Source organism: Anopheles arabiensis, chromosome 3, assembly GCF_016920715.1.
Source record: "Anopheles arabiensis isolate DONGOLA chromosome 3, AaraD3, whole genome shotgun sequence".
Classification (NCBI taxonomy): domain Eukaryota; kingdom Metazoa; phylum Arthropoda; class Insecta; order Diptera; family Culicidae; genus Anopheles; species Anopheles arabiensis.
Window position 1 is genome coordinate 37,872,306 of NC_053518.1, and position 12,924 is coordinate 37,885,229.

At 40.7% G+C, this 12,924-nt stretch overlaps 1 protein-coding gene across 6 annotated transcripts in view; it reads left to right on the forward strand.

Annotated features, from left to right (window-relative positions):
- Positions 1–12,924, forward strand: part of LOC120902482 (neural cell adhesion molecule 1) — a 192,997-nt gene that overhangs the window by 168,374 nt on the left and 11,699 nt on the right. For all 6 annotated transcript variants that reach the window (XM_040311264.1, XM_040311260.1, XM_040311262.1 and 3 more), the window contains exons 11-16: positions 4,327–4,457; positions 4,931–5,090; positions 6,212–6,505; positions 6,661–6,802; positions 9,843–10,045; positions 10,194–10,393. In XM_040311264.1, coding sequence (XP_040167198.1) covers positions 4,327–4,457; positions 4,931–5,090; positions 6,212–6,505; positions 6,661–6,802; positions 9,843–10,045; positions 10,194–10,393 — 1,130 coding nt within the window. The remainder of the gene's footprint in view (positions 1–4,326; positions 4,458–4,930; positions 5,091–6,211; positions 6,506–6,660; positions 6,803–9,842; positions 10,046–10,193; positions 10,394–12,924) is intronic.

Here is a 12,924-nt window from a genome sequence, read left to right on the forward strand (position 1 = left end):
TCCGTAGGATTCCTTCAACCGTCGGGAAATGGTAGAATCTTGCTTGGGTCGAGCATGCAATCCGGGACACACGTTCGTTTGTGAATCATTTTCCAATGTAGAGTGAGAAAATGCCGCTTCTAAACGCATCGCGCCTCTTTACCCGTCCACGAATGACACAACCGCACAATGTCGATCCCTTGCCACCGGAAGACAGAAATACAATTCAGCTTTTTATTGTCGAGTTAATTGCGGTTTTTGATTCGGTATGTTTGATAAAACTTTATCGTTGTACACAGCTCGCACCGTGCAGCTCGCAAGCTGTGCGGAATCTTAAGATGGTGCGACCAAGATTTGAGAAGTTCAAAAAAAAGGATAAAACGGCTCCACAAACATCCCTGGCGGGAGCAGCCAACCAACCAACGGCCAGTAGGCCGCCCGAAGCGCACCGTCTCGCACCGGAATTCTTATTGCCTTAGTGTAACTAATTTATTTGAACCACCATTACAAGCATTCCTTCAAAGTTGTCCCGATCGGGCGGGTGGCTGGCACGGCAAACACTGTACGCCACCCGGATGAGGGTTGCTACATGCGGCACTCGCGAATGTAGTCGTGCGCGCGCTCCGCTATAATTAAAAACTTTTCTGCTAAAATTTTGTGCAAGCTTTTTCGATTAAGCTTCACCATCTGAGTCACCAGTTTGCATTTACGCGGACACTTTATCAACAATTACTGTCGACCGAATGTACGATTCCGGGTCAAAACTTTCGCGTCCGCGGCGCAAGGCGTGGCCACGCAATGGAGGTAATGAATGAATTTCATCTAGCGAATGAGAAAACTATGTTTTATCTGCCTAATTAGTAATTAGAAATTTAAACTAACCTAGCTGAGTGGAAAAACCAAAAATGTTAATTTTAAACGTAACGGCTCTAAAAAAAGCCGCCGATGAATTTTTAACCATTGGGTTGGAAGTTTTTGAGCTTTATTTTTGTTGGTTTAAAACAACAAAAAACACTTATTTTTTACTCAGCTCAGTGAGGAAATTAGCCTGTTTTAATTTTACGCGAAAAACCTTTCAATTCATATTACAATAAATCCCTAATATTTCACCATATTCATCCACAAACGATAGTGCAAATTCAGTGTGAAAATTTTAAATCTACTTTCCGTGCGACCGGCTCACAATCAAAATGGTTCGTTAATCTTCCGTCCCATCGTCACCCGTGTCGTTCAGTGCTTAAAGCAAAACCAAAAAAAAAAAACAAGAACTGGCCGGAAAACAATCCGGAAAGCAACATTCCACACACATGCTACACGCTACGTGGCACTGATGCACTTTAAATATTCGATTTTCCGGTCCATTCGTTCCATCCTCAAGTTGCACCATTACACGATGGAAGCCGAAAGATGGACCAGCTGGTTCAGGAAACAAATGCCGTACGCTTGCTTGGCACGAAAGACATAGACATAGCACAAGTTTGCTATGGAGGTTTCTCCCCCTTCATTTGATCTTCTCTACTCTGCCCAAAGTTCTTTTAAAAGTGTTACCTTCGAAGTTAAGATACCGCACACGGTCGGTACCAACTGCAACCAGCCTCCGTGCTTAAGCGCTCGGCAATCTCGTGCACATCTTGCGCTCTCCCGACAAGCTTAGCACCAAATCCAATCGATTAACCCAAATGCAAGATTTTATTTATGATATTAGTGCAGAGTGCTGAATTTTTTATCTTCCCTGTTTCTAGCGCTGGTAGTAACGCTAGTGCCATGTTTCCCCTAGTTGGATGGGAATCGATAACCCCTACACCATACGCGTTCAGCCAAATTTCTTACACACTCACACACTCACACAGAGGAGAGAAGATCGAAAGGACGATTTTCGCCATCGATCGACTTTAATGGCGTGGTGGTGGAGGTAGACAAAAATGCAGAGAAGCGAGAAACTCTAGTGAAGGACGGAAATCGCCAAACTACGTTAACGGGAAAGTGCATTACTAACCACTAACAGTTGCTTCGCCCCATCGCCCTCCGCTGAAAGCCTTTGGGATATATTTTTCGTTGGCAATCCAGTGTGTGCGCACTTGTAAGCAAGATAGCAGCAGGTTGTTAACACTTTGCCAAAATAAAAGGATGATAGGTTGGTTGGTGGTATAAGATGGATGAAATTTGAGGGTAAAAATTGAGCTAAAGAGAGCATGATTTTTGTATATTCTGGTAAGGTTCTAGGCATTTACTACGGAATGGCATTTAATATTATATTGCGGAATGATTTAAATGGAAAATATTAAACAAATCTTTTTAACTTTTTTTTTTATTCAGGAAAACGGATTATTTAACTATTATTAGGAAATAAATTAAATTGAACTGTTGACAAATGTCAACAGGACCTGATTGGCTGCTAGACAACAAAGAAGTTTCATTCCATTTTATACGTTCAACAAAACCTGAAATTCCATTTTGAACGATTCAAACTATTAAAGTTCCATCAAGCACAGTTGTCATTTGAAGCATGGTGGTGGATGAAACGATTCTTTATGTATTAGCAACAACGTAGCGTCTAAGTGTGTTGTTTTTATGGAAATCATGGAAAAATAAAAAAAAATTAAATGGAACGCTACCAGTGACTGATTTATCCATCTCGGGACCATTTGGTGGTTTGGAACACGCATTTCGTCGTTTTTCTAAGCTAAGAGTCTTTTATATGGAAGTGAATCAAACAATGAAACAATAAACTGTCGTTATCGTTGCACACACTTTTTTGTGTGAATGTACTCCTTTGAGACAGATTTAGTTTCCGTTCATATGTGAATTAATAAAAAAAAAAACAATCGCTTATGTAAACGAACTAGGAAGTGGAGGTTTAAATCGGGGGTCCCTTTAGGCCAGGGTCCCCCGCGACCGCTCAGTTCGCTTATAACAAAATCCGCCTCAGACCACTACTAATGTTTAAACATCAAGTAATATAACCAAAAATGATAAACTATACAAGGGAAAAGATACTACAATTATAGAAACATTGAATAATCGTTCATTCTTGCGTTGATGCATACCGTTCATTTGAATTGTCTTAAATGTTAAAAGCTCTGATCCGTGTCAAGATTTTATTTAATCATTTTGTATTTTCTATTTAATTACATCGTATATGAATTTTCCGTTACTCTATATCGATATGATGCTTGTAAGAAAATTAAAAATCCTATATAATTTCCAATTAAAATACTTTCGGTAGAATCTTTCTTTACAACCAAAAATGCCTTAAGAATCCAAGCATTGGTGTTTCGAGCACTGGATGATAAAGTAAGCAAAACTCTCTTCCTATCTCGGAATTTATCTATCACGTCGAGTAAATCCTCGTTTAAAGTTTGATTTTGGTTGTTTATTTGAGGAGGAAAAACAAATTCCGGGGAAAAAACGGTATCCCAATAAACCCTGACAGCTCCAAGAATCGGCCCCGGAGCCAGTTTCTCGAAAGAAAAATAGATTCTTAATCTACTTAATATCTTGATTACAATGGAGTTACAAATTTTTCGCCTTACTGAAAGCAAACGGCTCTAACGAGTTAATAGCATTATATTCGACTGCTCTTCGCGCGACGGTCCGTGCCATCAATACTACCCACCCAGATAACCTGATACGCGGGATCAAGGTTTGCGAAGCGGGGTGGCAAGATGCGAGAACAACACCCGGCAAATGCCGAGAGAGAAGGAGAGAGAGGGTCATCCGACCCGGCAAAACTGTCTCAAGAACTTTCACCGATCCGGCACGTACCCGGGTCTCGTATGTGCCTTCCCTGTGGCAGTTTCAGCAGATCCCCCTTCGCAAGTTCCAACAGTGGGGCAACACAAAACCAATGAAATTCTGGTTTATCGATTTGCCGGCTCCGGACGACTGTGGAACGTGAAAAAAGAATAGGGGAAAGATTAGCCCGAATGATTTATCTCTTTTGCGTCACGCTATTGTTAAGCAAAGTGATCCGAGATCCGAGGAGCGTTGCAAAATTGAGGCCAATAGGGAATGTGACATCGGGAACCGCTTCCAGAAGAAAGAAAACCACGCCGCACACATGCACATGCACGATCGCCCAAAACACCGTTTGACCGTTTGTAAGCGAAGAATGGTCGTACGTTGCCGGATTTTTATTTTTCATTTGTACCAGCTTGTCGCCCGCTCGGGATTCCTCCCCGTATCGTTTGATGGTCAGGAAAAACCACAACCACCCTGCTACCAGCACCATCAAGCGCTAACCGGAATGTGAACTTTCTCTCTTTTCTTTTCTCTCTATTACTCTCTCTCTCTCACACACACCAAAACTCATCGATGCATTCAATCTTCCTAATCTTGCGAGTTCAGATCCACCGATTGTGTCGCTGCGGCTCGGTTCAACGCTATCGGCGGATGACATCAAGGAAGGGGACGATGTTTACTTCGAGTGTCACGTCCAAGCGAATCCTCCGTGGAGAAAATTACACTGGCTGCACGACGTAAGTGTTATTTATGGTCAATTCCCTTTTCCCTTTTCCCAACCCACCGCCACCATCGTTTGGAAAACGGCGTCTCCACCCAGATGGGAGTTTGGAGTTGGTTTTCTTTTTTCACACTTCCAACCATTCCCCGAGAGAAGACCCTCTTCGAAGGAGTGCTTGCGGTGCGGTATTGTTGTGCCAATTCCATAATGATCGCAACCATATCTTCCCAACCCCGGGGGATGTAGTACGGTCGTAAAAGATGTTTCAATTCACTCCACACCGGCCACGATACGGAAACCGCTACAGGAAACCGCATACCTTTCGGACAGATATCGCACCCCGCACACTATCAATCAGCAAAAAGCGGGCGGGATATTTAACATGCACACTCAACACATCCTTTCTTCTTTAAAAATGCCTCTCCTCACCACCCCACTGCTGCCTTGGGTGCGGTTCACCTTTACATTCCAATGTGATTTCTTTTGCAGGGTGTTATGATTACTCACAATGCCACCGCCCGGGTGATACGGTCCAATCAGAGCCTGGTGCTGCAGAAGGTTACCCGCAACTCATCCGGAAATTACTCGTGCAGTGCAATCAATGCCGAAGGTGAAACGGTTAGCAATCAGCTTGCGCTGCGAGTCAAGTGTAAGTATGCGAATGCAGGATAACAAAGCATGACTGGCCAGTATCGTGATACATATTTGTTAAAAGGCTATGGTTATGCTCACAAGCTGCTATAAGTGTTTTTAACGTATTATATAAAATCAACGTCTCATATCACAGTAAATCAAAGTTCGCGATTTTAGATTTACGATAAGCCCGAAAATGTTAAAATAAGACTCATTTATTTTTTACTTTTTTCGATCAAATTAGAATATCATAAGAAATATTTAAATATTTTCATACAGGGTTCATTTCTTATTAATATTTCAACTGTTAAAAGCGTTTCTTATTTGTAGCCATAAAAACTACCAAATAGTGATTTGATAAAGGTGTTTCTGTTGTGTTTGAGGAGCCATCCATAAACAACGTAACTAAATAAAACTATTTTCGCTATCTATTTCCACTTTAGTATCGATCAAATTAATCAGTGAAGGATCCATAAATAGAATGGAATGGAATAATTTGCATCTTATTTTACCTTCTTAAAGGCACCTGAAATCGCCTATGTAATTAATCTAAAGATGTTTCTATAAGCATTACGTAGTTGATGGATGGCCGCTAATGTGAAGTGAATATGTAACATTATTGTATCAATCAAATCAATCAGAGATCTTTGGGCTCCTGATAGGAATGAAATGGAATATTTTGCAACTTATTTTACCTTTCATGAGGCACCCCAAATCGCCAAACTAATCTAAAAATGGTTCTACAAGCGTTACGTAGTTGATGGATGGCCGCTTATGTGACACTAATATACACGCACATGACAGAGCTATCTTATCATGATAACAGAAACATTGTATTAATAAAATTCATTTTGAATCATGGGAAACACTATCCTTGTCATTAAATAATCTTTAAATTATGTTATCATTTTTTAAAGTAAGAACATTATAACTCTCTCGCTATTTTAAGAATGCCTTTAAAATACAGTTGAAATCAAACAAACCTTAAAAAGCCGTTAAAATTTGTAATTTAATTGGCAATTAGTTAATAGCTAGCAATGCATCCTCTTCCTATTAAACGGAACAAATCAAACAACACTCTCTGGTTCAAAACCTTCATCACGTTTCATTAACACTTCGGTTCCTATTGCTTCACAGATGCACCGGTATGTGCGACCGATCGGATCATCATTGTCGGTGCATTCCGTAGCGAATCGCTGCAAATACCGTGCGAGGTACATGCCGATCCGCCCCCACGGCAGTTCAACTGGAAGTTCAACAATTCGGGCGAAACGCTCAAGATCGGCAAGGAGCGCTACGTTAAGAATGGTTCCATCAGTCTGCTTAACTACATACCGGTCAGCGATCAGGATTATGGTACGCTCACGTGCTGGGGTCAGAATGAGGTCGGCACCCAGGATTGGCCCTGTTTCTTTCAAGTCGTACTCGCAGGTAAGTTCGGACCTTCACCATTTGTAGTCTCTGCTCGCCACATCAATACACTTCACACTTGTAACAGGAAAAAGCGAAATTTTCACTAATGTTGACTCTATTCTTACACGCTCGTGATTGTTCATCGTCTCAACCTTTTACAACGCTACACACAGGGCTGCCATCGGCGGTGAAAAACTGTTCGATAAACAATCAAACACAGCACTCGGTCGAGGTGCAGTGTCTGCCCGGGTACGATGGAGGATTACCGCAAATTTTCATTCTCGAAGTGATTTCCAGCCGGACGGGCCGTGTGCGGTAAGTACGAATGGTACATGTACCTACACACCTTTGTCCTACCGGAAGTGCCTGCACATTGTCGAGACGCAACTTGAGAATATCCTGTGCAATCGAATTGTCTGCCGAGGAGTGGCTGTGAGTAGATGTTTTGAAGTGCAATTCGACCTACTCGAACTGAATATATGTAGGTGCATGTGTTGACAATCAATCCCTGCAGTCCTGGCAAGGGTGTCGCGGCTTCGGTACGAAACAGTCACTTCCGATCTGAATGTTCACTGTGGGCAAACACAAATCACTTCCACCTTCGGTGTAACGTTTCAGCTGCATCGTGTTGCATTGCTTGCCTGCTGCCAACAATAGGAAACACTCCATCATTATCATCTCCCTCCCTCGCCTTCGTCCGGTTTTCCATCGCAAACCTCATGCTGTTTGTCTCTCTTTGCTGCGCGGAACTGACGTGCCACCGACAAATGTTCAAAGGGAAAAAGGAAACCCTACTCCATTACCCCCATGCACAATGTGATAAGGGGTGAGAAATTGCAAATACCGGTGCAGTGGGATGAAAAACCGTGAAACCCACAAGATGCTGCAACACCAAACAAGCTCTTCAAAAGCACTCCCCTGTGTAGAGCAAACATACCGCCCGTAACGGGTAAAGATTGTTCCTAGGAACAAACTACACGGCACAAAGCTATGGGATGGTAATGGCAATGAGTGGTGAAGTATTACAAATGAACGTACCTCGTTTTTTTTTTTTCACTTGTAAACCAAAGCTTTTATCGGGAAGGTAAATCATTGTTGGTCGTTGTTGTTGTACATAGTACTATGGAAAAAAGCTATCAGGAATGGAACAGAGTTCTGAAGCTTGCTCCCATAATATTGGATTTCAGAGTAATGCTATAGTTGGAAATTTAAAATTTTCATTATTGAGAAAAAAGGAGCATTTTAAAAAGACTGCAACCACGATATATGAATCAAGCACTTGTTTGGTACAATATCAACATGAAATTTATTGGTTGATTTCTAGAAATCAATATGAAGGATCAAAAACATTACAGGAAAATTAACAATGGACTGTTTTTACTGATATTTTGTAATAATAATGGTGGTTATTATCAATATAGAAAAATGTCTTTTTTTTGTACCTACATTCGTAAATTTTAAAATGTTAGATGTTTGTCGAACGTATATAAAGCAACTAATTACAGATCATTCGACTTGCCATTGTTATTGTTGAAATGTATTTTGGCTTACGATGTTGAGTAGGCTAGAGAAACCCTTTCTATAGTGCACATAATTATTCACCACCTCCAAGATGTTTTTCAACAGCTATCAAATAGTGTATTTGGTTGAAAATGAAGTAAATGATAAGTTTTTACGCATGATTTTCAACACATCACAAAGAACTATCAAACTTAATCCAGCTTGACTCGTGCTGAAAATCATGCTGCAGAAATGAAACTTTATTATGATGAAAATAAAATATCAAATTGATGTGGATTAACATGTTGCACGCGGTGAATAACAATGTTCATATTCGAAAGTGACTCGGAAAACCCTGTATCCCTTACATTCGCATTCTAAAGCCTTTTTTCATGAAGACCATTTGTTCAATAGCATTAAAATAATCAACCAACGGTAATTTTTATATCAAAGAAAATAAAAATCCAAAGTTTCATTTGAAAGCCTATGTTTGAAGATATTTAACAGTAAGTGCAACGATGGTAATGATTGCTTAAAATCAGATATGTCAAGTTTATGAAAAATTCACAAAAATGTCATGGTTCGTTGATGTCATGGACCGTGTAATCTAAGCTTCGTATGCCATTTGTCTGCTTTCTTTTGAAGCAATTTTTTAACAGTTCACAAAAATATTGGACTAACGATGTAAGTTTTTTCTATGGTTACCATAGTTTGCTTTGGATACTCCATAGCAACAAGTTAATAAATTTTCTCTAAAACTACCTATCTTAGCTTTAGGCTCCTTGGAGCTTTAGTTCAGAGAGATTTCATTTGTAATTATAATTAATTTTAATCGGTAATGTATAGCAACATGTACTTACGCATGTTTCATTATGTTCTCATGTTATCATTTATGTTCAGGAAACTGCAAATTTAAAAAATCTAAACAAGTCTGAAAACATTTAATCAGAATTGGTAATATATTTAATAAAATACCTTTTACAGTTTAATATTCGAGTAGCTTCTATGGTAAACTTAAACATGGTTTTTTAACAACTTTACCATGAACTGTTTACCTTTGTTGACAGATTAAAACACTTTTAAATAGCTTCATCAGAAGCTCAACTGGCAAACAGACGCCCAAATATTTAACTAATTTATTAGATAAATCAAAAGTATTACCATACTAACAAGAACTACAAATAAGGTTTAAAAATAACGATATATGCAATAGGTTTGAAAAGCAATAGATAATCGTTTTTCAAAAACAAATTACAGTACCCAGCAAAAAGTTGAAAAGCACCCTTTGCAGAACAACTTTAACATTTATTTTTATCTGTCTTTCGACTTAAAGTAGCCCATTTTTATTGTTTGCCATTTTAAGTGTACCATAAAGTACAACAATATAACGAATCCACCCACGACAGCTGGCAAACCAACACCTACACATCCGCGACTAACAATACGAAACAAATTGACACAACTGCACACCTCCTCTGTTATTTACTAAACCGACATTATGCGAGATAATGTCGAAATCGTGACTGCGATAAACATCCGCCGCACAATGAACTGCACAATGCACAATCGCGACCGCTGACAAACAGGCGTTACACGGTGCCTCGCCCACCCCGCACACCGAAGGTGTTAGCTGCCAACCGTGCGCACCACCCAGTCGATGGCACTCGATAATCGTCCAAGTATCATTAAACCCTGGCGCGAAACCCACCTGTCAACCGATACATCCGGTGGGTGGTGGCTTGCTGTCTGGTCCTTTCCGGTGTTACCCTTTCACCAACCCTCTCTCTCTCTCTCTCTGCGTCGCACGCGTTTCACGTTTTCCTCCATCTTGTTCCTCCAATTCCATTTACTGCAGGTACAACGTTACCAACCCGGACGAACCGTACTTTCTGGTGGAGTCGCTGGAGAACCTGATTCATTACGGCGGTGCGTATGACGACATCGGCGACGACAACTCACTGAAAGCCATCATTTACGCCGTCAATCAGAAGGGCCGCAGCCAAGGCATCGTGGTGAAGGACTTCTATCTCGAGAGTGCTGTCGAAAACCGTGCAGGAGGTATATGCCCCATTACCCCTTTTTCCGCTGCAGGAGCGAGCTTTTCTCACCTGCTGGTTGTCATGTGGTTCATACTTATCTTTCCTTTTTTTCTCTCCCTCCTCTCCCCAACTTTTCGCCTCTTTTTTCACGCGTTCGGGCGGCACAGTGCTAACGAGCAACTCGCTTGATAGTATCTCGCCGATCCTTTTCGGCGTGTTGCTGACGCTGCTGGTGCTATGTTTCGTTATCTTCGTGCGAGTGTACTACATCAAAGCGACTGCCACCAGCACCACCATCACGAACGTTAGTAATGACTTAGTTAGTAATTCAAAGCAAGGTAACAACAAACAGGATACGCTAGCCAAGGTAAGTGCGAGTAACATTTCACGGGTAAGGCTATATACATTACCCTTCGAGGGACCCAGGGATCTTTTTTTTCGCTTGCTGGTGGAAAATTTTGGCATCCGATTGAATCATACACAGATACAACCAGCACCACAGCCAAGCAAATGAATTCAGCTGAAAGAAGGTATCCGAGGAAATGTTTCGCCCAGTAGGAATGAGAAGATCGAAAACCATTTTTACACCTATTTTGCTTTACTTCAACGTTATCATGTGTTGCAAACAGGATTGAATAGTTAGAAGAACAGTTTGTTTGTTTTTTTCAAATGAAGTTTTTCTTAAAAGCTTAAGAAATAGTATCTTTCCATTAAAATAATAGACGGGGTCTCAATCAAACTTTTACTTCGTTTCATTGTTTGGTATTTTTGACAGAATATTTAACAAAATCTAAAAAATCTCAAGTAACAAGGATTTACTCGATCAAAGCTCACACTACAATTATAAGCCTTTCTCCTCCCCGGAACATATCAATCCATCCCAGCTCTAGAGGGAAAAAATAACACATATTTGCTCGTTTTCCGTTACGCTGCACAACGCTCACGTACAATGGGATCGTATGTAAAACATCAAACAGTGATTTTGCGATACATTTTTTGCCTTCTCTGCTTCTGGAACGAAGCGGAAACTGGAACTGCTGGTTTGTCGCTCATCTTTCCCGCCCGCTTTGTCTGCCGGGCCAAGAACTCCCGTCTCCGTCTCGGCACAAGGCGCTAAATTCGTGTGATTGTGTCATTTCCTATCTTGTTTTTCACATCTTTCAACTGCTCCCGTGTGCTAGAAGGTGTATGAAAGAAGTCGGAATAACATGAAACCCGATACAAACAAAGGACAGCGCTGAGTGATTGTGTTGCTACCTGGCTTCTGGCCGTACTGTCGGGGCCATGTAGTGTAACTGCTTCAAAAGGGTAAAGGCTGTTTTACGTTGTTTGTTCCTTTATCTTGACACACATACTCGCTCAAGAAATCTTCTTTCGTCATCGACGTCGCATTAAGGGTAGCAACATGAAATGATTTCTCTTTTCCTTTCTTGCTCTATGCGCAAGAGGGCAACAATGGGAAAGACATCACAACAACAGCACTAAATACGCAAACGGTTCGATCGGATGCGTTAGATATTGCGTTGGTGACGTATCTTTCAATCAACCCGCCTGGACTGATACTGATTGAAACCATGCACTGACGCCCGAAATGTATATTTGATCGACTTTGCTTGCTATGCTTAAGAAGCGAGAGAAATTCATTGATTTGCTGTTCGCTGTTTGCCTTTGTTTCAATAAGCCTCAAACATTTTCATTCCATATGAAATGGTTTTTCTAATCGATGATAACGTAAACCAGCTGATGATTTTGCTCGACGATTGCTGTTCAATCAGGCACACTCTCAATCAGGGTGCAATAGATCAAATAATATATAATAATGAACCAAGACACAAGGACAATCAGATTTAGTTTTAGATTTTTTGTCGCACTGTTTTGTGGAATATTATCTTAACTTAATTTACCAACGTTTTCAATAGCTGTTCATAAACTTTCCTTGATTATAATCTAAAACCTAGCACACAACCTTCCGTCTGTTATCGAGAATTTTCGCCATCTCGGACGAAGACATGCGTGTAGGCATGTTTTAAAATTCTATCTTCGATTTTTATCATCACCCAGTTTTAGTGACAAAATTGTAGGAGTAGAGCTTTTACCCGGTCTCGTGTTACAGTCGTCAACTCGTACAACTTTACAACATGCCCGTCATGGGTTCAAGCCCCAAATGTATAGCCAAGCCCCGTCATACGTAGGAGAACTGACCATCCTGCTATGGGGGGTAATCCATAAGTCACTGAAAGCCAACACACAAGCAGGTACAAGCAGGCCTTTACCGACATTGGTTATTGTTGAGCCAAAGAAGAAGAAGAGCTTTTGCATCATGATGGTCCAGAAATTCTCGATAAGATGCCGCCGGTTTGATGTTAGACCGGTTAGCTGCCTAGGCAGTCACTAGGTTTTACGGTGTGGCGTTCTTTGATCGCGCACGCTTCTGAACGAATTTGGTTAAATTTTTTGGTCATCACGGCTAGAAGGTAAAGCAGCCATGATTATGACGAAAAATTTATCAACTAAAAACTAACACTCACTCTTAAACAGTTAGGGTTACACAGATATGAATTACAAAATTCCACAGATATGAAATTGTTTTTTTTTTTACTTGACTTATTTGACCGAAAGCCACAGAAAAAATATCCTAAGAATATATAGAGGCGCTCGATACTTAATGATTGTTGACTCATTGCATTATTTTAATATACTTGAAGCTTTTATACTTTTGAGTAGAAGCTTTGGAATCTCGATGAGAATGTTATCTTTCAAATTGCGAAATAGTGATGTGAAAGTATCCCCCATGTTCCTTCTAACCGAGTAGTTGATTAGGTGATCAATATACAGGTAGCCCCCGAGATACACGGTACCTCTTATACGCAGATTTGGAGATACACGGTGTTCTAAATT